The 26,366-nt window shown below is 35.2% G+C and overlaps 1 protein-coding gene across 1 annotated transcript; it reads left to right on the top strand.

Annotated features, from left to right (window-relative positions):
* The first annotated feature begins 23,575 nt into the window (after positions 1-23,575).
* LOC149158351 (bidirectional sugar transporter SWEET3b-like) lies at positions 23,576-25,193 on the top strand. The gene is made up of 5 exons (XM_089433957.1): positions 23,576-23,636; positions 23,861-23,948; positions 24,062-24,284; positions 24,489-24,686; positions 24,996-25,193. Exons 1-5 carry the CDS (start codon positions 23,576-23,578, stop codon positions 25,191-25,193), a joined length of 768 nt encoding a protein of 255 aa, XP_089290083.1.
* Positions 25,194-26,366: the final 1,173 nt, after the last annotated feature.

Below are 26,366 nucleotides of genomic sequence, written 5' to 3'. Positions count from 1 at the left end.
AACAGTTCACACTCATTGACTCCATGCCCAATGGTATGAACTTCTTACACTTTTCATACAAACTCTGTCTCAAAACATCAACCATCCCACCAAACTTAAAACAAATCCCTGCACATCATAACTAGCCTAAAATCACCCCTAAAACAAAGCTAAATCATAAAGAGATAGCCCTCTGTGATTACAGGTAGGCTAGGACCTGCAATCCAAAGATTGGTCTGTGGTTACCTCGGCCGTATTCCCTTAGGAGTCAAAGGGAACAACCTGAGTGATAACATCATTGGCGACTCCACTAGGGACCTGAATCATTTGTTTATCACTACAAATCTAGGTACTTGATCAGTCTGCCTCTTGAATAAATCATAACAGTTGTTTTGAAAAATCACAACAAATCAAAATAATCATAAAAATCTCAAAAATTTTGGTTTCTGAAGAAAGAGAACCTTTAGAATTATTTCACATTTAGATATGATCTGTGAAAGTGGACAGAGATCAGACACACCAAAGGTTAAATCACCCACCTGGCGACTCCACATCATTTTCATAATAAAGACTCCACTAGAGAAATGAACCCGAAATAAATCTATGAAAAGATCAGGCTTTTGACCTAGATTGTTATCCAATAGATTAATTTCTTTGTCATCCATAAAATTTTGCTATGTATATTGTATTGTAGAGATAATTTTTATAATTTTCCTTTGAAAAATGTTGATGAAAATCCTCCTTGGACATTAGAGCAGCAGTCTTCTAATGTTGTTAAAGATCATCATAAAGTTAAGGAGGAACCAAAAATAGAGCCCAATCTTCGAACCCCTCTACATCTTCTCGTGCCTCGCAAAGTTCATGATAGATATAAGCCTCTCATTTTGCCTCCCATGCTCAATCCTTTGCCTAAAGATCATCCCGAGTATCTCCCTAGATTTGATGGAGAGAATGATGTTACTGCCCAAAAGCATATCCAAGCTTTTGAAGACTATCTTAACATATTTGAAGTAGAAGATGAGGATGTTAGTATTAGGCTTTTCACCCTTTCTTTGCAAAGCGAAGTTAGGACTTGGTTCAAGACCTTGCCTAAGGCTAGCATCTCTAATCTTGAGCAGTTTCTCAAACTCTTCCTTGATAGATGGATGATCAAAGTCAATTTCCTCATGCTCATACAAGAATATAATCAGTTAAGAAGGCTTCCAGATGAAACAGTTCAACAATTTTCCGACAGATTTAGTCAAATTATCATTCTATGCCTTTGAATATAAGACCTCCCCTTGATTTAACTCTATTGCATTATCCAAGAGCTTTTGATGCAGAAATTGAATATCGTTTGAGAGAAAGAAGGCCGTCCACTATGAAACAGATGCAAGACATAGTTGTGGACGTGGAGGAAAATCTGAAGATTAGATATGAACAACGAGGCAGAGCAAGAAGAAAAACTTCTTTATTTGTTAAAAGAAACAGAGGAAATGATGCAGTAGATCACACTGAAAGTTGAATTTTTAGAGCACCAGAACATATCTGTTTTGTAGAAGGAAAGTAGTGATATTCACAAACAAACCTACCACAAATCAGATGACATATTCATAGAGCCATATGTGAAGGAGCAGTCTTCTGATATACTGTGTGAATATGGTAGCTTTTCTTCTTTCAGTTGTCTACCAAAATATGATCTATACGATGATGAATATGCTCCTCAAATCCATATTAACCTTCCAGAGGAATCAGGTGCTATTTTGGCAGAAGGCAGTATTCAGGTTCAGCAGCCTGAATCCAGTGATCAGCTTGTTCATCTCAGCTATGAAGAGGAGGAGGAAAAGGCAGAAAATGTTGAAACCAATGAAGGAACTTTACCATTTTGTTTTGAATCTTTTTAGTTTATTAGCGAGAATTATCATGCAGTTAATAATCAAGTGTAAGCATGCTTCGATACTGACCATCTAGAGGAGATTCAAATCCTTGCTTATAATGCATCACCTCTAGATTTGCAGCCCCAAAGTGCCATTGAATATCAGATTAAGGAAGACTTAGAAGCAGCAACATATGATCAACAAATCCAAGTTGATTCCCTGCTGCTTTGTTTTGAATCTTCTGAGTTATCTAAAGAAAGGGAGGAGCAGCATGTGCAAATCTGTCAAGTTCCTCCTGAGCCTGTATGTAATAAATTGCGTGAATCATTCTAGGTTCTATATAATCCATCTGTTGATGGGTTAAATGATGGAGGAAATCAGTGCTCTTCTCCATTGGCGGGTTGTAAGGCTCAATATAAAGACAAAAGTGGTTTCCCGATTCCAAAGCATGATAGCTATCCAAAGCATTTGTACAGTTGTTTAATTCTGCCCAAGAATCATGTATATATTTGGCAGGACCCCTTTATACAGTGTCTAGATTCAGTGAAGGAGATCAACAATTCCCTTTTCTTCTCAAAGGTTAGCACAGCTATATCTGGTTGCAAGATCTCCATTTCAAGCACCAACAAACACAAGCAGCAAAGGTCATTGATGTTTATAATGCTTAAGTGGCTGCATTGGTTGTTTCATCTCACCTAACCAGCAAAGAAAATGCTGATTAGAGTAAGTAGGTAGGATTTCAGATTTTTGTTTGGATAACAAGCTTGCTGTAGTTGAAGCCTGAAGTGAAGGCCCTAAGCTCTTCAAGTCTCCTGTCTTATATATAAATAAAACAACCAGCAAAGGGAAATTTTCAGAGTACAACAAAAAATTGAATATAAGGCCATCTGACCTGCTGCTCTTGACTTTTCACAAGGAAAATCCATCCCCAAGTGGAGCCACTGTTAGCCTCCTATTGCAATAGGTTTCATATTTCATGATTGACAGTGGAAGTGCCAAAAATGTTCATCTTTTCCATGCTGTAAAAGTTCCATTTTTGAAGGATTTCTCAGTTTAGGGAAGGCCAAACAGCTTAATCTTGGCTTCCCTAGGTTTAAATTTCTTGTTTTTAGAGATAGAGAATTAATATCTGTCCAAACTGTTTAATCTTGGCATATTGTTAGATAGGTTGAGAAACAAGGGTGCTCAACTGCTTAATCTGAGCCCCTGGCAGAAATAAGGGTAGATTTAGATAGGAGAATAGCCAAAAGAAAAGATGAAAAGCTGGGTTTGCTAGTTCAAGTGCACCAAAACAAAAAGAAGATAAAATGCTAGGTAAGTAGGCTGGGTAGGTAGTTTTGAGGTGCTAGAATGAAGAATTGTGATAAATTTTATGTTTCACAAGTGTCAAATCTACTTATATCACAAGTGCAAGATAGTTTTCCCTTGGAGCAGCTCAAATGAGGCGTGACTAACGTCCCCTTCTTCCTTTTCCCCAAATCATTCACTAATTTCCCCAAAGGATATTGAGATGTGCTCAATAATCCTAGATCTCTCCATTAAACTCCTTCTTCCTTTTAAAATACTAAGTTTCTCATACTTAGCGCTTTCTTCAAAAATTCATACTAATTTCTAACTTTATTATATAAATCCCTTCTTATTTCCCCTTCCCCTATTTAAAATATAGTAGAAACCCCCCTTATATACATATCCCCTCCTTTTGGTTGAAATATAACCATAAATAGGCCCTTATCACTTCATTAACCATATTCTAATGCGATTGGACCCCTTCCGATGCATTAGGAACCCCCTTTTTACCTTGTTTGACCCCCTCTGATTCCATAAGACCCTCCTCCGATCTATAAAACTACCCTCCGATTCCAATAACCAATCTCTGTTCAAGTTACCCTTCCTCCGATCTGATTGGATCCACTCCGACGTGATGTCGTTGTCGGAGGAAGCAGTCAAGAGTTGGCCCCCTTCTATGGTTCCTCGATATCATTCTCCCGATGCAACTTCACAAATCACAAGTCGCGAAGCTTCTGTGCCCATATGCATGTTCTCCAACCCCTTCCTCCGATGTGATATTGCTATCGCATCCGAAGCGATATCGCATCGCTAATAATTTCTATCGCAATACCCCTTTTTCACTGCATATCTCCCTTTCTCCGTTTTACCGCAAACCTTGCCTTTATCGCAATTCATTGTTTTTCCACAAATGCATGCTTTATCGTAGAACATATGTTTTACCGTTAATCTGTATATTTATTGTTAATCGCCCCTTTCCCGCTTTATCGCAATATCACCATCGCATATATAAAAACCTCCGCTCCGATGCCCCACCCCCCCCCGATACGATATGTCAAATTATCCTCAGCCGTCCAATCCGCTCTCCCCAATCCGATGATGGACGGAAGCAGTGAGCTGGTAGTGCGTTAGCGTCCGATAGAGGGTGGGTTTTTCTCCCGTACGCAGGGACACGTGCCCTGTTTTTATTGCATTGGGCCTCCTCTGCCATTTACCGCCCCCGTACAATAAGCGGTCCGATGAAACCACTTACCGTCGTCTGCCTCCACTCCATCGACCCCGCCGATTGCGATATTGCGAAATTGATCGCAGCCGTTGGATCTGTCCGCGCTGGATCCAACGACCCTAATTTGTTCTCCGCTACAGTAGTCGCTTCCGCCTGTTTTTTCATCAAAATTCCTTTATAAAGCATTTTTGCCTTATAAAGGGAAAAGAGGCTATTTCTTCATGTTTTCTATGCGGCGCCAGCGCGCGCTTCAGCTCCAAAGGATTATGATCATTTCTCAGCCATTCTTCGATCGCTCCAGCCCAAATTAGCTCCAAACAACAGGATTTTGGCCCCTACAAGCCATCAGTGAGCAGTCCTCCTCTATTATGCAGTTTTTCTCCTTTTTTGATGATATTTGATCGGCCAAGCGCCGAAACACCTCCAAAGCCCGCAGAAGGCCACGGAAAGCACAACAGCAGTCAAATCTCGCCATAAAGTGGCAGACAAGGGCGATTTTGCAGTTAAAGAGTATCAGAGTAGCGACAAAGAGTATTAGTGGGGCAAAAGAGTCCCAATTCAGCGAAAAGTGTATTAGTGGGCGTAAAAGCCAAAGAAGAGCATTAAAGAGGATCCCCGCAGGTCAAAGAGTATCAATGAATACTTTAAAGCTACATCAGATCAGTTTAATGCACATTAAAACCCAACAAGAGCAGCAGAACTGACTAAGAAGTGCAGATAAGAGATTAAAAGCGTAGTTATTGTAAAATGGCTAGCACACAACTAAAGGACACCTTCAAGCCTCAATTTTGAAGCAGCTGCCTCCAGTGCAACATTAGTTAGATATTTTTTGCATTTATTTCAGGATAAGTTAGGTTAATCACAGTTATTTCCCCAGATCTTCCTTGAGATCTGTTTTGTAGATATTTTTCCTATAAATACCACCCTGAGCGATGTATTAAGGGTTGCTTGGTTGGTTGATAAAGTCATTCTAGACTTGCGCTATATATTTTGAGAACTTTTATGAACAAAGATTGTTGGAATACATTGCTTCTGAACTGGTTCGTTGTGGTTTTAATGGCTGAAGAGCAAAATATGGAATCCTCGAGCTTCCTCATGGTTCAATAAGTCTTTCTTACCTCTGTTTTCAGTTTATATGTGTCTATATCATCTATATATCACAATCAAGACTGCAGAAAGAAAGAATAGCTCAGAACTCTTTCTATATGCTCTGTGCTCAACTTCTGTGGTTTTATATGTTTTCCTCTGAATTAGTGGTGAATATGCATACTTAATTGATCATGTTTAAGCTAGTTCTGTCATTTCTTAATGCTGTTTAGGAATCCTTCATTGCTCCTACATAATCTTCATTCACTTTCCCTCTGTTGGCTGAATGAAAGATCCTTCATTGCCTTTCATTCCCTGACCTCCATTTCGTCTCATTTTCAACATTAAAGATTGTTCTATGTGTAGCTAACCTGCTTTGTATTCCTCTCTTCTACAAAAGAAAACACACCCAGCAGTTCACATTCATTGACTCCATGCCCAATGGTCTGAACTTCTTACACTTTGCATGCAAACTTTGTCTCAAAACATCAACCATCCCACCAAACTTAAAACAAATCCCTGCACATCATAACTAGCCTAAAATCACCCCTAAAACAAAGCTAAATCATAAAGAGAGAGCCCTCTGTGATTGCAGGTAGGCTAGGACCTGCAATCCAAATATTGGTCTGTGTTTACCTCGGCCGTATTCCCTTAGGAGTCAAAGGGAACAACCTGAGTGATAACACACTTGACACTCTTATGCTGGATATAGGAAGAAATTGAATTCCTTTGCTATCTTACAATGAATAAAATTATGGGTACTGCCCAAGTCAATGAACACTATTACCTTTTTCTTATATATCCTTCTGTCTTGAGTGTTTGAGGAGTGGAAATTCCTACGAATGGATTACAAGATATGGTAGGATTCATTTCTTCTCTCTCTGGGGTTGATTCTTGGTGTATATCCTCCTCCTTTGATGTTTCTTGTTCCTTTTCTTCATGCTCTTAAGTATCTCATATTGGAATTTTTACACCAAAAGTGCATTTTATCCACCATAACTGCATTTTTTTGCCACCATGAGTACAACTCTTTTTTGCAGTATACATTTGTAAATCCATTCATTGATATCTATTGTTTGAGTAGTTCTTTATGAGAAAGAGAATTATCTTGAATGGTTGCAGAAGATAAAACACACTCTCATTTTCATTGAGTTGTGGAAAGGAGATTGTGCAGGAGAAGGAGATAATTAACATGGAAAACCCACCTCAGTAGAGAAGATCATCATTTGGGAAAACAAGAACATCAAGGTATATTCCTTGATTGAAACATTTATAAATGAAGAGATGAGTCTCCATATTTCAACATTTTCAAATTATTATGAATCCTTACAAAAGTTCAAGGAACTTTATGAATCACAATCTGAACTTGAGTTTGTCCAATTGATGATTAAATTGTTCAGCCTTGAATTGATAAAATGATGAACCTCTTGCTTTAGAATAAAAAGTAATATCTATTATGCATGATATCAAAACCACTGGTGTTGAAATAGAAATTCCTCTCATAGCTTATGACAAGGCACTATATCACACTTACTCAAATTATCTTGAGTCATTGCAAGCAAGTGGAAACCTCAAGGAGATTACTTTTCACTCCCTTGGGAAGAAGTTTACTGAGAGAGAGAAGGATTTTTGGAAGAAGACAAATCCTTAGTCTCTTGAAGAAGTTGTGTCTCTTGCACATACAGAGGAATGATGCTCAATATTGTTCTAGAGGAAGAGGTGGTTGAATAGGAAGACGAAGAAGAAATTTTAGAGGCAAGGGGAAGATAGTTTCAAGGAGAATATTTTGATCTTCATTGCATACATTGCAATAGAGATGGACATGATGCATCCACATGTAAGTTGCCTTGGAATATAATTGAGAAGGAAATAAATGAAGCTAAAGGTAAAACCCATGACAAAGAGAAATGTAAACCACCTGAATCCACTCACTATTTTGTGGCACATTGTAATATTGGAGTAACTGAAGACTTGTTTAATGCTTCACTTGCTCCTTGGAAAAACTATTGGTTGCTTGAATCAGGAGCAACTGGCCACATGAATTTTAGAGGATATTTTTTTGAAGAATTTACTGACAATGTTGATGGAGCAGTATACTTTGTAAATAAGTCAAAACTCAAGCCATTAGGGCTTGGCACAATCAGGCTCAAATTTTGTGGTCATCCAGACATTCTTCTACATAATGGTCTATACCTACAGCAGTTGAGGATAAAATTGTTGTATTTTGTCCACATCTACTAGCAAGGAAACTCCATTCATATCTTTGATGGTAAGGTTGAGGTCAGAAAAGCATCAGATCACTCACTTGTTATGACGAGGATAAATGAAGAAAGACTTATGAAGCTACAAGGTACCTATGCTCATGTACAAGACTTCTCATGCAATTCTCATTATCATGAAGGTGCATTTCCATGAAGTATTTTATGGCATGCTATATTTGGGCACAAGAATTATGACAACATCCGCATGTTGAAGAAAATTGGTGTTACTGGTTTGCCGACAATTCGTAGGAAACTTAAGCAATGTGATGCTTGTATCTTAGGAAAGCACAAAAAATAGTATTTTTAGGATTAACATTATAAAGCACATAGAAAATTAAACTTATTCATTTAGACTTATGTGGCCCAATGCTTTCTCCCTTTTCAAATGGAAATAAATATATGATGACATTTATTAGTGACTACACGAGAATATGTTGGGTTTATTTATTAAAGAACAAATGTGAGGCTTTTAAAACATTCCAAGACTTTCATGCATGGATTGAAAATGATGCACAATCTCATATTGGCTCTATTCATACCGATAATGGAAAATAATACACTTCAAATGAGTTTGAAAACTATCTTCGCCAGCATGGGATCAAACATCAAACAAGTGTGCCTTCTAATCCCTAACAAAATGGAGTAGCTAAAAGAATGAACAGGAGAATCTTAAATATCGTATGTTCCATGATGTTTTTCAAGAATGTAAAATTGATGTTTTGAGCTGATGCAGTTCTATGTGTTGTGTATATAAAGAATAGGTGTCCTTCTAATGATATTAGAAAGAATAGTCCTTATGAAATGTGGTATGGTAAAATTCCTTTGGTAAAGCATCTCAAGGTCTTTGGCTCCACCTGTTATGCTTTGAAACCTAAGGCAAAAAGAAACAAACTTAGTGCAAGGAGTCGTGCAAGGAGTCATAAGTGTATCTTCTTGAGGTGTTCAAATACCACCAAAGCGTATCATCTCTTTCATGAAGTTAGTAAGAATTTTTTTGTATCTAGAGATGTGATCTTTCTTGAATCTTCTAAGGCTCACAATGTTGTTGAGTGGCAGCTTGATTTCTTAGATAGATTCAGACATGAAAATTCATTTCAAGAATTTGATAATCATATTCCACATCTAGAAAGGTGGATTCTTATACTAGATTATTTTGTGGAATATTCTTCTGAAGCACCCTCTCCCTCACATAAAGATCCAACCACTAATGACAATTTGAGTGATGTGATTGACACAATTGGGAGACTCAATATTGATTCAATCCCAAATCAATCAAGATAATCCGAATCCATCTCAGAAAGGTCTTGAAAAATCGACGACAAGGACACTTGAAAGTGTTAATCTTGATGAGGTTGAAAAGACAGGAACGAGAAATTCAACTAGGAAAAGCATAAGTGATGTAGACGATTCTGATTCACCTATTTATATGGATGTTTCTTATGATTGTGAAATGAATTTTTCTACAAATTTTGAACCAACTTACTTAAAATAAGCCTATTCTCATGAGGAATGGAAAGAAGTGATGCAAAAAGAGTATGATGAATTGATAAAGAATGGCACTTGGAGGGTGGTTGATCCTCCATTGGGAACCAAATCAATTGGTTTCAGGTGGTTGTACAAGATAAATCATAAAGCTGATGTCTAACTTGACAAGCACAAAGACATTCCTGTGGCAAAAGGTTTTGCAAATAAATAAGGGGTTAATTATGAGGAGAAATTCCCCCCCCATAACAAAAAGGGATACCATCTGAACACTCTTTTCCTTGGCAGCTCATAATGGTTGGAGAGTCCATTAAATGGATATAAAATCTGTTTTCTTGAATGGAGATATGAAAGATAATGTTTTTATGTCCAAGCCGGAAGGATTTGTTGTGAAGGGCCAAGAACAAAAGGTATGCAAGCTTGTGAAATCCTTGTATGGCCTGAGGAAAGCACCACGAGTCTGGTATGAGAAGTTAATAAAGAATTGTTTGAAACTTGACTTTAAACATTATGATCTTGATGGTGCAAATTTATTTTTCAAGAAAGTTGGAAAAAAAATTGTATGTCTTGTGTTGTTTGTAGATTCTCTTTTGACAATAAGGAATAATGAGAGCTACATTGCATCCATAAAGAAGGAATTGAGGAAAGGTTTTAAAATCACTGAATTGGGCTATGTTCACTACTTGGTCCTGAAGTAACTCCACATTCAAAGTTTATATTCCTCTCTCAGAGGAAGTACATTGGTTGAATAGGTTTGGCATGCCTACATGCAATACTTTTAATACTTCGATGGAACAAAACTTGAAGCTCACATCCATTGAAGGAAAAATAATTTGAGGATGCAACAAACTATAGACAACTTGTAGGAAGTCTCAACTACTTGACTATATTGAGACCAAACATTTCAATTTCTATTGGAATCCTCTCCAGATTTATGCAAAAGCCTTGAGAAAGACATTAGTTTGCTTCAAAACGAGCTCTAAAGTACTTGAAGGGAACTCAAGAATTTGGATACAAGTATACACAGGTGGGTGACTTCAGCTTGACTGGATACTCTGATTCAGAATTTGATGGAGATAAATAATCTGGGATATATACTTCAGGTTATGCCATGAGTATTGATTGGGAGTTGTCTCTTGGAGATCATGAAAAAAAGAAGTTCCAGCATATTCCACAACTTAGGCAGAATATGTAACAACAGCCGAAGCAACAAAGTAAATTGTGTGGCTCCAGAAAATTCTAGAAGATTTGCAAGAGAAAAAAATGCATTCAACTCCTCTCATGAAGGAAAAAACCTCTATAATAAAGTTTTCCAAGAACCCAAAGTGCCATGATTGAATGAATCACATCAATACAAAATACCATCTGATTCAATGATCTAGGATCTTTTGCTTATAGATGTATTAAAGAATTTCAGGTACAAATTGTAGCTTAACCATAGAAACTTAATGTGCACATGAAAGGAGAGAGGAAACACATAAAGGCATTAAAAGAAGACAAGATACTTGATAACGAAGTTCGTCCAATTTGGACTATGTCTCTAGGCCTTTGCTCGAACAATGGGGATGCCTTCATTCATTAAGTGGCATAAAAGAGAAGAAGTACAATCCACATTTACATAAGGAGTCTTATACCTCCAATCTAGAAAACGGTTGAAAAATGGAGAGCTTTGTTGTAGAAACTAACATCATCGTTGAGTTCTTGTAGCCGAGAGGTGAAAAATCGATATAAAAATTACCCAATTCTAACAATCGACCAAATTGACCCTTTGAAAAATGTGCTTAGGTAAGGTTCCACCCCCTGCCATAGGCCGCTCAAGGTTCCGCCCTCCTTCAATAAAATAATATAGACTCAGAATTCATGCCCCCTCCCCTATGGTCGCATTTTTTAGAAAGGTTTAAATACAACTTGGTTGGCAGACCTCCCAATGGAGTCCGTTGGTGCAATGGTAAAAATGGCACAATAGTTGAGGAGAGGTAGGGGGATCAAATCCCACCCTTCCCCATTTTATCACATAACTGTTGTATTTGTTGTATCAGGCGGTGGGTCTACCATAGTGGTGCCCTCTCCACCCATGCTCCGCCGGTTGTTATGCCATATATATGGAGTGGAGGGGCAATGGGGTTAACAGCCCACCCCCCAACACTACAATTAATATACATTTGCTACAGTGGTTCCGGCGGTGGCGGGGTCATGGTCACTCGGCCCTTTTTTAATATTAAAATTCTCGTGATTCCAGGGGTGGTGGGCTCATGGCCGCCCGCCACTTTTCCAATATTAAAATAGTTGTGTGCTTCACTGGAGGCGGCGAGGGTAGTTTCCTACCACCCTTTTTAACTTTATTAACCCACCTTAGGAATTTTCTTGAAAGGGTACATTGGACGAATTAATTGTCTTACAAATTTTCCCGGAAAGCTAGCTAGATTCTAGTGCCAGGTTTTCACCAAATTGCTACCTCCTTAAGCTTGCCACATGTGCAAATCAACCTTAAACTTTGACTGCTTCTATCTTCCTCATATGAACTCAGATGGGAGTGTCATTCCTACAGTTGGAATCGAGGTGATGAGCACTTTGATTTGGTGTCAAGTTCATCAATTTTCTGCCACTTTGGATTTTGAGCCTTTTTCCATGCCACCAGTATCGAGAGATCCACTTGGATCAATCCTCCTAATTGAGGAGCCTTTTGACCACCAAGAGCATTAACACCATTTAACATACAACCTGTGTCCTTGTTAAACCACACTTTCAATCATCTGCACACAAAACTAATACATATTATGCACTCATATAAAACCACTCATGACTCAACAATACCTCACTTGCCAAGAGTTTATAGCATACACTCTTTGGTCAAGGATTAAACGAGAACAACCAATACCTCGAATACCCATAATAAGGCCCAAAAACATCATCATTTCATTTTGAAGTGATGGCAACACATCATCACTTTTACATTTACTTGCAACGCATGATTTAAAAACCGAGGCCATAAAAAATACTATTAAGAAAACGTCCTTTCCTTAATAAAGCTAACCGCCATGAATGTGTTTGAGCATTGTCACCAGTTGGCTTCTCTATTGCTGCTTTCTGGCTATGGATCATTTGGCATGTGATTTTCTGATGTAACTCCTCGTTGCAACGACTACAATGATTTTTCTTTCTCCAAATCTTCTGAGTCTTCTTGAAGCGCTTCCCCTTGGTGTTCGTCTTATAAGGGTTCATGGAGCCCTTACTATCACTAGAATAGGAGGAGGAAGTCTTGTCATATGTCATTGACTAGTCAATAGCTACTTTGGAGCTTTCCCCAATGTCCTTCCTGACATAACCAAGTCTTGCATGATAAGGCATTTCCTCTACTTTGATGGGGTTCATGATTCCCTAGCCATTCATGCCGAGGCCCTTCCCCTAATATCCTATCTTATTCAATAGCTTGGACCCCATACTTGTAGTATACTTTTCAAAAGCAGCGAAATAATCATCAAGAAAAGTACATGGAATCGAAGAACTGATGTTTACCTCAAGGGGGTTATGTTGCAGTCTTCTCAAGGCCTCATTGTTAGCTTCCAACTGATGTAGCGACCTCTATTTCTCCTTCTCTAGTTCCCGCAGGAGCCTCCTTAGCTTAGCATTTTATACTTGAAGGTTTTGGTTGGTCTGCTCAAGTTCCTAGAGCCCTACAACATTGGGTGTTCTTTCCATCTTTGGTACAATATCTTTTGAAATTTTTTCTTCATCACCTGAATCAGAACCCAGATCAATGGGTCCATCTACTATTATTCCAAGAGCTATAATCCTCCTCTCGTCACCGTAATCTAATTCCAAGTGAATGGGTCTACCTTGTGCAAAACCCACAACTGTGATCTTCTCGTCTTCTTTTGGCTCATATGTTTGATCTTTTTGCATGGTGGTATTTGCCTTCTGCTTCTCCTTTCTATCATTTCTCTTAGGTCTCAACTCAGGGTGAAGTTTCCAACAATTCTCTTCATTGTGTCCCTCTTTCTCACAATGTTTACTAGAGGGTTTTGCCCCTCTTCTCTTGGTTGTTGCAGATCATTTTTGGTGGTCATTTTGCACGTGCATCCCACTGCATTCAAGATGCATGACTTTCACATTGGCCTCATCGATAGTTGTAGGCTTAATTAATAATAATGGATGCCTTATGTAACTATGTAAAGAACCGATATGCTTAGTTACAATCTCTATTGAATATAAGGAAATGCTCAAATTCAATGCTTGTCTTCTAAATCCTTTAGTAAATTTTTGCACATTTTTACCTTTGCTTTGCCTTAGGTGTTGCCATTCCATTAATACCTTCTGCTTATAGCCCAAGGGGTAAAATTGTTTTTTCAATGCAGACACAAAATTTGACCACGAGGAGAGAAGCTTACCCAAGTTCTTGTTGCCCTGCAATTTTCTCTCCCACCAAACAAGAGTTGTGTCACTTAGTCGAAGGGATTCCAATTGGATCTTTGCCTCGTCCTCTTCGATCTGTTGAATTCTGCAGTGGACTTCAATATATATAGTCCAATTTTTAAGCCTTTCTACATTACTTTCACAATTATACATGGGAAGATCAAATTTGACATCTATTTTAAGGAAAGGTTTCTTAGATGAATTTCTTGAATTCCTATGATGATGGTGAGAAGAAGAAGAGGAACTTTCACTTGTGGAAGGAGAAGAAAGGGGTTCCTCTCCACCATTTCCATGCACTAAACCGTATTCTTCTTGCCCATTCTCCTCTTCTATTACTGTCTTCTCAAGCCTTGAGAACAACTCTTTGACCCTTTCCACCATTTTATAGAAGGTTTTACAGTAATTATTCTCCTCCTCATAGTGAGCCTCATCATTGGCCATGTTCCTCCTTCGGTGTGCACGCCTCACTTTGGGATCAAAGGACTTTAATTTCCCTTTGCCTCCTTGGAGCCTTTTTCTTATTAGCATACAAAAATACAATTCACATCTGCAAAGACTTACTTTGATACCACTTGATCTATGATCTTTTTCTTATAGATGTATTAAAGAATTACATGAACCAATTACAGCTTAACCATAGAAACTTAATGTGCACATGAAAGGAGAGATAAAACACATAAAGGCATGAAAATAAGACAAGAGACTTGATATCAGAGTTTGTCTCATTTGGACTACGTCTCCGAGCCCTACTCGATCAATGGGGAGGCCTTCATTCATTAAGTGGCATAAAGGAGAAAGAATTACAATCAACATTTACGTAAGGATTCTTATACCTCCAATATGGAAAATGACCCAGAAATGGAGAGCTCTGCTGCAGAAACTAACATCACCATTGAGTTCCTATCATTGAGAGGTGCAAAATTGATATAAAACTTGCCCAATTATTATCAAAACACATTTTAAAGTTTAAGAGATCATCAACCCTCTTTTCCTCTCCAAAGAGCAGAAGCCAACATGCATGCATAATTACAATCGATTTTTGGTTGACAATATGCATGAACAGATGATTAAGATGACTACAAAGGGTATGTTCAAATACTATTCTGTACTAGTTCATATGTTCCTTTTTCAACAAGGAGACGTGCTTCCAATAACTTTACATAATCAGGATGATCAACAAATCAATCAATCAGTTATAGAGTGGGCCTTATTGGTTAGAAAAACTCAACTGAGTTTAAATTTACAGATTTTATTGATTTTTTCATTCATCGAGTTGCGCAACTTCTTAATAGTCATAGTGAACCTAGAATCAGTTCAGAGATAAAAAGGGTCCTACACAAGGAAAATTTTAAGGATGGAAAATTTTCTTGAAGTTTAGAAACATTGGCGAATCTCACTAATCCCTAATATGCAAACTATAAATTTTTTAATGATATATTTGCAAAATTATTCAAATTTATAATGATTTTATATATAGTCTCTATATAATGTTGGCGATTTTTAAGGTAAAATAATTTTATATTCTAAAATTTGGGCGAATCATCTTTTATAAAAATTGGAAATTGGCGAATCGTTTTTTGGAAAAATCATGGAAAATTAGCCCACTGGGCGAACATTAGCCCCTAAAATTTTCCATGGTCCTACACCTTAGTGACCAAGCCAAAACTAGAGATTGGTATCTTTACTAGATTTAAACAAAGATAAGGGTATATGGTTATGATCTAGCTCTTTATAAGTTGCCCAAATATATTCCAATCAGATTTTTCTCTCTAGAATATATAAGGAAAATGATTAACATGGATGAGCTTCATTTTTTCAGGCAAGAGGAAGTCTCAGTTTAAGATCAATTCCCAAGTGGTAACTTTTATATGTAATACCAGAGCACCAGGAATTGAAGTAGATTCAATTCTCAAGTAGATGGGATTCCAACCAAGATTTACCTAGTCATATGACCCATTCAACATAATCTCTAATTTAAATGTGGAACTCAAAACCATGCCTTATAATCACACTCCCAGACCAGAGATTGAGAAATATAGGAATTGAGAACAGTGGGAGGAGAACACACTTCAGGAAGAAGAAGAGAAAATTCTACCTGCTCCTACTCTTCAGAAGCCCATTTCTCAAAGCAAACAGGAAAAGAGGCTGAGAGAAGAATCATTATGTTCAGCAAAGAGTGCAATAAAGTTTATCATCTATTAGAAGAAACATAAGATAGATCCTAAATTTACCATTGGTCAGGGTCAGAAAGAGCCAATAATTATTAATTTTGATGATTCACATGTTTCTATAAGATCAAAGGAAAATGTCCTTAATAATCCATCCTCCTCTTGAGCTTCACAAAAAATTATTGGAGATTACGCAGTCAATAGGAGTGAGTGGACAAGATGAACCCAATATTTTCACTAATTTTTTGGAAATTAAGCAAAAGAATGAAACTCTTAAGGCCAATGTCTATGCTCAATTCTGGAAGCATACATCTACTTCACAACATAGATTGTTGACAACATTTGATAGTGAAAAGGGGAGGATTCAAAAGGAATTCTTATGGCCCAAGTGCCTTTTCCAAAGACTTCTTCAGATGATAATAAAACTATATTTTCTTTTGATGCAAAACAAACACATCCTATCGACCAAATGGACATGCATAGACAGTCTGGAGAGATGCTTTTCTCCACCATGCCTAATACTAGCATGATACTGTCAAAGTTAAGAACAACTCTTTCAAATGTGCAGTCACTGTTTAAAATCAAGAAGATATCTTCCTTGCCAAAGGATAATAGGGTCAAATCATTAGAAGATTTAGTGATCAATATGGGGTATGATCCCAGTAATGTCAAAGTTGTATTGGACATCATCAAGAAAAAGAATACAGACATTACAACACTACAGAGGATCCTCAAACCAAGGAGATAGAAGAATGCGAGAAACATAAAGAAGAAATGATCAAACTGATCATTGAGGAGAATATACAAATAAGGAAGATGGAGGAGAAGATAGAAATCTTACTCAAGGAAGAGGAAGAGTCTACACAAGTGGCCATTGCTCCAATCACACTATACCTATCATAGTTGCGGGGATAGCAAGAGAATCAACATCAACAACAACAAAGTCTACATTGACAACATGTGATCTAAATAAATTCATGTAGGAATTGTCTCTCCAAGGATAGGAAAATGAAAAACTTCAGCAGAAATTCAAAAATATAGAGGCACGAAAAACAAAGAATGAAACTCTTCATGTAGAAGAGATGCAGAAGATCCGTAGACTGGCCAGGAAGATTGAAGAGTTGGAAAATGAGTCATTGATGGGTCAGACCTTGCCGCAAGCCAAGGAAAACATTTGGGAAAATATAAGTCAAGCTATAACTGAAGTTTGGCCCTTCATACAAATTATTTATGAACAGGAAGAGCTTATTACTAAATGCCACACAATTATTGAAGAAGAGAGCTCAACACTTAAACAAAAATGAGATGAAGCCATAAATATGATTAAAGTGATGAATTCAAAAACCAGAGATAAAATAGAAGAGATTCAGATTGCAGACAGAACCTAAACCATTTTATAGATTAAGAAAGTTTTTCAGAAGAAGAATCTTATGACTCTATTGGAGAAAAAGTGCCAGACTTTGAGAAGTACTCTCCAAATATTTCATTTTAAGTTAAACTTGCTTAATCAAAGAGGATTTCTAGGACTAGTAGCACCAAATGACAGATTGATCATTTTGGAGGAATATTGCAAAAATATTTATACAATTGCAGTTAACAAAGCCAAATTTACAAGTATCAAAGGTCATCTTACATGGAAGGCTTTCTTAGAGTCGTTAAACTTCGATTTAATGATCAAACATGAAAATAAACATATCTTTGCCAATAAGCCTACTTTTTAAAATACTGAGGTGGATGAAGTTTATAGAAAATTAATTAATCTTTCTATACCAAGTGAAGAAATATGGGATCACTTGTGTGAAATAGTTGATTAAATTTCACCTAAACCTGACAAACAATGAGGCAACACGTTTTGAGTTTAGATTATCAACAACTTCCTTAAAGACAGTTTCAGTAGCTCAATTCTTTTTTTTGGGATTCTATATTTTTGTACTATTTTTATAATTTGTTAATGATATTTCTAGAAGATCAAGTGTTCTTGTTTAAATAACCTGTCATTCAAGCTATTAAGGGTTGAACCCTTAGATGAGATTTTCAAAGAAGAATTGTAATCAAACTGGAGATTTGCTTCAAATTAATGAAAGGATTATTGATTTGCCTCATCTCATGTTTTTATTTCATTATGTTATTATTCATATATTTAAGTGTTAATAAAGAACTATGGGTAAGATTAAACTAAATATTAGTCTATCTTAAATCCCTTGTAAAGTTATACTCAATATTAGAGATCAGTTTATAATATTGTATGTTATTATAAACTGCTCCACATTTATAAATTGCCACACACATCTTCATAGAATTAAATACATTTTGTTTGTTTACTTGCATTCTGTCTTATAATTAACTAAATAACCATTTTGAATATTTAGTGAGCTATAAATTTTTCAACTCTACTATTCATGAAATTATAAATCAATTTACTGTTTAGAGATAAAGAATCAACCCTTTCATTATATTCAACATTGTTAAAGTTTAAGAACCTGTCTTTAACTATTCATAATATTGGCCATAAAAACCTTAAAACAACAAAACATTTTAGATGCTCTGGAATGATTAATTAACCTACAATTATCTCAGAGGACAAAAGGTTCTATCACCAACTCGCTTTCCACTTCAAGTTTTTGGGTGAGAAGAGAAAATAATTCAAGAGAGAGAAAATGGAACAGGCTAAAAATATAAAGGAAGAAGAATCTCTTGATTGATCCTCCCTCTTGTTTTTACAATCACACCTTAATCATTCAAGGCATCATAATATGTTGGTTATCACCATTCTTTCAACTTTATGATAGATTTTATTAATAATAATAATAATAAACATTTAATCACATCATAGATTTTTAACTCATAGTATCAACATTGGTACCCCATCATTATAATTTCTCAATTACATCACAAAATTGGTAAAATAAAAGAGTTTGCATGAACGTGGACAGGGAGACTGAGTGATTGAAGTGGGAATACTAGGGACAACTCTCAATAGTGGTGGTATATCAAGTAAGCATTGATAACATTGGGGTTTCTATAATTTCCCTACAATCCTAAACTTGGTATAAATAGGTGGATGCTTTCTTAACTAGTGTGTATTTTCATGAACCAATGTATTAAATAAAACAATCATATATCGTAATTTGTTGAGCTTTAATAAAAAATGATGAATTATATCTTAATCACAAGAATGATTTGGGGGGGAAGATCTTTCCATACAAATGTTTGTGAAAAAATATAAAAACACAAAGCCTCAAAGATATATCATGCATTCCATGTGATTATGTAGCTTATCTTCGAAATGTTTCAATGATGGGGGTTGATTCTAGTCTAAGAAACTAGTGAAGATTCAAATCATCAATTATCATTTGGGATATTAGAGACATGTTTAGAAGAGGATAAAACATTTACCAATATCCACACAACATCAAATCTTACTGCATTAACATACCATAATTTCCACCTAGGAAGGTTCCCTATGAGTTGGACACCACACTACCTTCATCTAGCATGGGAAAAGGAATATCAACTTTTGGATATCAACCATAGTCTAGGAAAAGTCACAAGGTCTAGGTGGCCTAAGAAGGTCCACAAGGCCTTGTGGCTAAGGCTTATCCCATTCATGTGTTTCTCATTTCCTTTGGCTTTGTGCACATGGGTAGTGAAGGATTTTAAAATACCTTATAAGTAAAATTTCTTAGTCCCCTATGACGAATGATAAAGGTGTTTTAGTTAGATGTCCACCACCAAGATCCTAACATGAAATATATATATATATATATATATATAGTGATCTCTCTATGAAGGATTTGGTTTCGTAAAGTTGATTTTAAGAGTTTTGAATCAATATGATGAACTAATTCATTTAACTATGGGATTTTTTAAAAAAATTCCTAGATAACCTTGGTTTTTTAAATTCTTCAAGATCACTTATGAGTGAAAATAGAAGAACATATGAAACAAATAATTCACTTATGAACTTTTAGTGTTTAGGTGATAATGAGTGTAGAGGATTTGTGAAAATCACATATATGAATGAAATTCTCTCATGCGGATATTGCGTGATCCTTGCTTTCTTTCTAATTAAACTCTCTACATGAATTGTAACTTCCAAAGAATAAAATAATTTGCGAATGTATGGGAATGATCTTTTCCCACTAGTTAATCAAAGTGTGTTTTTTCAATTTAAATAAGGGAGATAAAGGAGACTTTGCCCCTTTCTGATATATCGAGATCACTAATATGCAACAAAGAGAGTCTACTAGGAATACATAGTTTCACTTATAGACAAGAAACACAAATGCATTTAGAAAACCATCGATGTGGCAAGGAAAAGAAGTATGGTCCTTTTCATCCTTCCACCAATCTAGGCAACCTATTTAAGTTCTAGGAAAGAATTTAGAGAATGGATTATATATGCTAGCGAATGCAAATGAATATTATCTACCATATGGTTCGGCTGGAAAAGTGAAAAATTATACCAAAAGAAAATGATACAAGAAGAAAATTCATGTGGGTCTATGATTGACAGTTACAAAAATATCAAAGGTGAAAAAGTGGTTTTCCACATGACTTGCATGAATGCTTATTTGATGGTCGTATGAGTCTTATGTTGGATGAAAAAAGAATATTAAATAAAATGTTAGGAAGATGTTTTTGACACCATAAACAGATCAATTCAATCACTTCTAATATATTAAATTTAAGGGACTAGGCTCCAATTTCCCAAGGAGGGAGAATCTGAGGGTGAAAAGACAAGTTGAGTAACCAATTTAATGGAGGGTATTTTCTAATGTGAGTGAAATACACTTTGTTGTATCTTAACTATATAATACTACGAAACAACATATGTTAGAGATACTTCAATGTAAACGTAAAGATTGCAGCATAAAAGTAAAATAACAAGAAATAAAATATAAACATATAGGAAATAATGGGGAAAGAAACTATGCTATCTTATCCTTATTCACAGTGGATAACTTTGTAGCCTTGAAGATAACACCAAAGGAGAAGAGCTAGAGTTAAGGGGCCTTCTCCAATCTTCATTAGGAGGTTCTATTTATGTCCCTTAAATCCTCTCGTCTCTAAATCAAGAAAATAGTCATGTTTATTCAATGGAAGAAAATAAACTAAAATATGGAAACCATTCCCACAAACTAAATTCTGAAAGGAATAAATCTCTAAGAACATTTGACAACATAACTTGACATTCTTCTCTTGTTTAGAAGGTTTCTCCATGATTTCTTCTTATTACTATTCTTCTCTTGCTTTGATTTTTTTTTTTAATGGCCTCTTCTTATTATTATTCTTCTTTTGCTTTGAATGTTGCTCCATGACCCGTTCTTATATGAAGAGTTCATCCTTGATAATGGAAATGAACAAACTTTGAAAATTGGTTCTATATGTATGTGAACTCTTAAATCTCTTGAAAATGCACCAATAATGACCATGGAACTTGTCTTACTTGATGTACTAATAGGAATTTTCATTTAGTGCACATAACACTTGAGAAACCATAGAAATTCATGAAAACTAACATTGATGAATCCATGAAATGCATAAAATACTATTTTCTAAAGTTTCAATTACTTAGCCAAAGGTGTTGAGGATTAATTTTCAATAGATAATTGTATTGGTTGCAAGGTGTTATCAACATTTTTTTAGATGAGAATACATTCCATATTAAGTATTGAAAAATGATACTTCTACATGGTATGGGGAAATGAGAAGTTCTTGTACTTAAAATGAATATTGAAATATTTTGTTTTTGGTAAATATTAAAATCTTTTAGAGTTATTCATTTTTTCTTTTAAATGGCAATTCAACTCCATATTAAATATTGAGGGAATTTACTATCTCCCTCATATATTATAAAAATATGTTTCAATGCAACTATTTAAATCATAAATTATATTTAGGTTACATACTTTCACAACTGTGCAACATATAGATGCCATCGAGATAAGTTAGTAGTGCACTTATATCAATTAAATGAATGTTAAACATAATAGATATCAATCCATGATAAGTATAAAGATACTTATCATATGATATATCTCAAATTGCCATAACTAAAAGCAACATAAAAATTAACTAAATTATAATTTTATTTTAAATTATTATTATAATAATAAAATAAATTAATATATGAACTAAATATATAAACTTTAAAAAAAATTAATATGACAAAAAAATGTAATAAAAAAAACATAGTATGAAACCCATATATTTATGATAGGTTTTTATTTTTTATAATTATTAAATTAAAAAATTAAAGATATATAATTACTTTTAAATAAATCTCAATTCCTTGTTATTAATTATTATGAAGAATTTTCTTTTAATAGATGTTCAGATCCATGATCTACATTAACAATGAAATTGAATTTCTTATAATTATGATCGCAATACCACTAATAAAATTATAAACTCTATATTGTTTACTCCATTAACAATTACGCGACATATTGATGTATAAGTTATTATAGTTAATTTAATTTTTCAATAAAATATTATTTAAGTTTGATTGCAAAATTATAACTTTTTTATTAGGATTTTTGGGCCTTAAGCAAGTTAAACGGTGTGATTTTAAAACTCTTTACGGTACGCAATTAACTGCAAATTAGACCAAAAAGAGCCAAAAATAAATAATGGTAGAAAATAATGTTGGGTTAAAAATATAGCGAATAAATAGGTCAAATATGTAGAGTTTTGGAGTTGTCTAAGGAGACCCAGGAATTGATCGGACTCTTAAAAGTGATTTGAATTTGAGAAAAAAAATTCAAAAAAATTTGTGGAGGAAGTGTTTAAATCATATTTTTGATGGTATAAATAGATTTAATTCCATTTAAATTTTTTAAAACACTTAAAATTATAAATTTTGACAATTTTTACTTACCTTTACAAAAATACGGCCTATTTTGCAAATATGACTAAAATTTCCATATAAAAAAAAAAAAAAAAAAAATTAAAATAAAGCTACAGGTTTCGCCTTTTTATTTGACGTGGGGAGTTGGCCATAGGATGTGAGCACCCACTCGGTGGTAATCTCGTTGTCACCTGTGACGCCAATGGAAATATCAGGGCACGCAAGTCCCAATCGATGAGATGGAGCGCAATTCCTGAGATGAGCCAATCGTGCATACATTTCAGAGTTGATTGGAGATTATTTCTAATTATGGACAGTTTTATTTTTTATAATGTTATCGCACAGATTAACGAAATGAATCCCTCCCGACCAGGATGGAATTTGATGGGTAATTTATTGGTTAGGCGTCATTTGTTTGTTAAATATAGTTTAAAATTTTGCAAAATTTTTAAAATTTTTATTTAATATTAAAAATTAAAAATCCAAAAATATGAAAACTATCCAATTTAACCTTTGAGTCTGTTTAAAAATTCCAACCCGAAAATCTTGACGGCAAAATAGAACACCCAAAATCCAATTTAACCTTTGAGTCTGTTTAAAAATTCCAACCCGCACATCTTGACAGTAAAACGTAGTGGCGTGTTGCACCTTGCCTGTGGTAGTCAAATATAGCAACTAATATATATACAATGGTATAAGGACATTAAGGCGTGGCATAGTACATGACCTCCATTATATTTTAGCAAATATAATATACTACCCCACATCAGTGGCCCTACTGTCAAATATTAGGTTAGCGATCGAACTTACAAGTACAGAGCAAGTGAGATGACTATGAAAAAGGACTAGTGACTGTTATTCAAATATACTGGCATTCGTAAAAGACATTGTCCACGTCATAAACTCAGTTGCAGAATTCTTTGGAATTTGCAAAAGATATTGTCTGCGTCGTGAACGCCGTTGCAATGTCGGCCGTACACAGTCTTTTCATGCTGCGTAGGTTTTATGAATGTGAGCAGGCCCACTGTATGTCTGTCATTTTCTATGATGCACAGACCCTACTCCACTCAGCTTTTTTACTTCACTTACAGCTGCGCACCACGCAGGAGCCTTTCAAATCTTCCAGCACCCTTCTAGGTGCTTGCTATTCTCTTTCATTCTTTTTAAGTTTTACCATTCAAAATGCTTTCATTCCCCGCATTTTATTTTCATTCGTTTATTGTGCTCTTCACTTGCATAGTTCTTTAAAGCATTGAACAATGTCTCAAAACACGAGCGCTTTGTATTGTTTAATGTATCAGGAAACGCAGCTTCCTTACTGCTGTACGGAGCCCCAATGTAAGGCGATTCATTTTTTTGAAGTATCCTTTTAAGAAAAAATTCAGCTGAGATCAACTATTTCGGTTGTATAAATTGAACTATAATTCCTCTAACTAAATATTTATATGCAGCATTACTTTTAGGAGAGTGATTAAGAAAGAATCGACAGAAGATTTCTCAGGCTTCCCCTATGCAATAGCTCTGCTAAATTGTCTCCTTTACACATGGTATGGCTCACCTCTCATCAGTAATGGTTTCGAAAACGTCCTGGTGTTGTCTGTCAATGGCATTGGAATCATTTTCGAGCTTCTGTTCGTTTGTATATATCTGAAATTCGCTCCACGCAAATCCAAGGTAGTTTTCAAGTCTCATATTCTTTTATCAGTTAATTAGTAATATTCATCAGTTTCTCTATCAGCTTTACTGCATAAGTTGAACTAACGATCTCACAGCTACTATAAAAACTCATCTCTATATATAAGAGGACTGCTAAATGTCGAGCAAAGAGCTGAAGCGAAGACTGACTTGGATATACTGAATTGATTGTTTGTTACTCAGTTAGCAATGGTGACAATACTCGTGGGTGTAATCATGTTGTTTGCCTCTATCGCAACAGTTTCTCAGCTTGCTCTTCGTGATCACAAGAGTAGAAAAACGATGGTAGGGACTTCGGGAATGATTGTCACCGTTGTTATGTATGCTTCTCCACTTTCCATCATTGTAAGTATATTTGACGGCGTTTTTACATTCAGCAATGTAATTTATAAGGTTTTATTATAATATTTGAATCAAATAAGTCTTGACGACTTCCTCCCATTCTTCTACGTGAGTAGAAATTGGTGATACGGACTAAGAGTGTGGAGTTTATGCCCATCCATTTCTCCCTGTTCGCATTTATTAACAGTTGTTTATGGATGACTTACTTTCTTTTGGACAAAGACCTCATCTTGGCGGTAACATCCATATAATGCAGCCTTTTCTACAAATTTTCTTATATTTTTCAAGGAATCATAACCTCTAATAGCTATAAAAACTGAGTTTCATACTGTGTTGCGGTCAATGCAGTGTCCAAATATAGTTGGTCTACCATTGGGAATAAGTCAGATAGTTCTGTATTGTATGTACCGGAAGCAACAAATTCATGAAGAACAGAAAGTACTGGACCGACTAGACCCAGAGATTGGATTGAAAGAGATCGCCAGCGCTGACGAAACAAATTCTAACAGCCAACAGAGCGTGGAAGTGGGAGACCAAAATGCGTGAAGATAAATCCACAAGTGGCTGAGACGTGCAGTCGATCAGCCACAAGTCAAAATGTTGAGGAGTGTGAAAATAATTTGTGGCAGTGTGCATCCTCTGGGACCTACTGCATGCAACTTTTTAAGGTTTTGTTTCGGGGCCATTGCCTTGTTTGTCACGAGAATTTATTTTTGAACAACTCATAATACATTTATAATCCTTTTACTGTTTTGATTGGCCTTACCATGTCGAGGAACCCCCCCATGCCTACGTATAACCGATTTGTTTAAGAAAATGAACTGTAAACCAATTCCAATTGGCATCATATGGGCGATAAATATTCAAGCATTGGCATCGTGAGGGAGATATCCATATGGGCGATTCTAATTGCTTTAGAATCTGGTGGTCTATATAAAATCCACGACATATATGACATAACTAATTGGAAATTGTTATCAGTTTATAAAATCCACCACAGCATATATATCATAACGACTTCGATATTTTCATCTGTTTATATCCATATGGATATTGAATGATGAAGAAAACTGACCATTGCTTTTTGTATGGATATTCAATGACGAAGAAAAGTTACCAACACTTTATTTTTATTATTATCGGTCTATATCTAAATGATAAAGTATATCTAAATGATAAAGAAAAAGAAAAGTAATAATGATAAAGTATATTTAAATGATAATTAAAACGACAAATAATTATTATTTTTGTAATGTTATTATTGGATTAAAAATGTTATTTTGTTTATTAGTTAGATTATTTTTTTTTAATAAATTATTATTAGTAACAATAATTGAAAATAAAATTATAATTTAGCTATTTTTTATGACTTTTTAATTTTACAAGTGTGAAAAGTATCATGTAACAAGTGTTTGATGTTTTTTAAAATGTTAATTTTTATAGTTCAATTTTTTGGAAAATTGTGTGTCTAGAAATAGCAATGTCCAATAATTTGGGTGAACACTTCACTCATTTTCAAAATAGTAACTTTGGAAATTCTTCAAGTGTATGATGCATGTAAAGGATAAAGTGTTCTCGTTCACCCATATGGTCAAAAAGTGAACTTTCTTAATAAACTATTTGTATGGGCTGATGCCTATAGATATTTATCAACCATTTAATTTATATAAACAAGCTAGTAATTATGCTTAACATTTTAAAATATCTATTAACTGTTTT

Source organism: Pinus tabuliformis, chromosome 5_2, assembly GCF_031772625.1.
Source record: "Pinus tabuliformis cultivar Carrire ecotype Pingquan chromosome 5_2, CPIR1, whole genome shotgun sequence".
Lineage (NCBI taxonomy): Eukaryota > Viridiplantae > Streptophyta > Pinopsida > Pinales > Pinaceae > Pinus > Pinus tabuliformis.
Note: the sequence above shows the minus strand (reverse complement) of the source record. Positions and strands in the feature narration are given on the sequence as shown.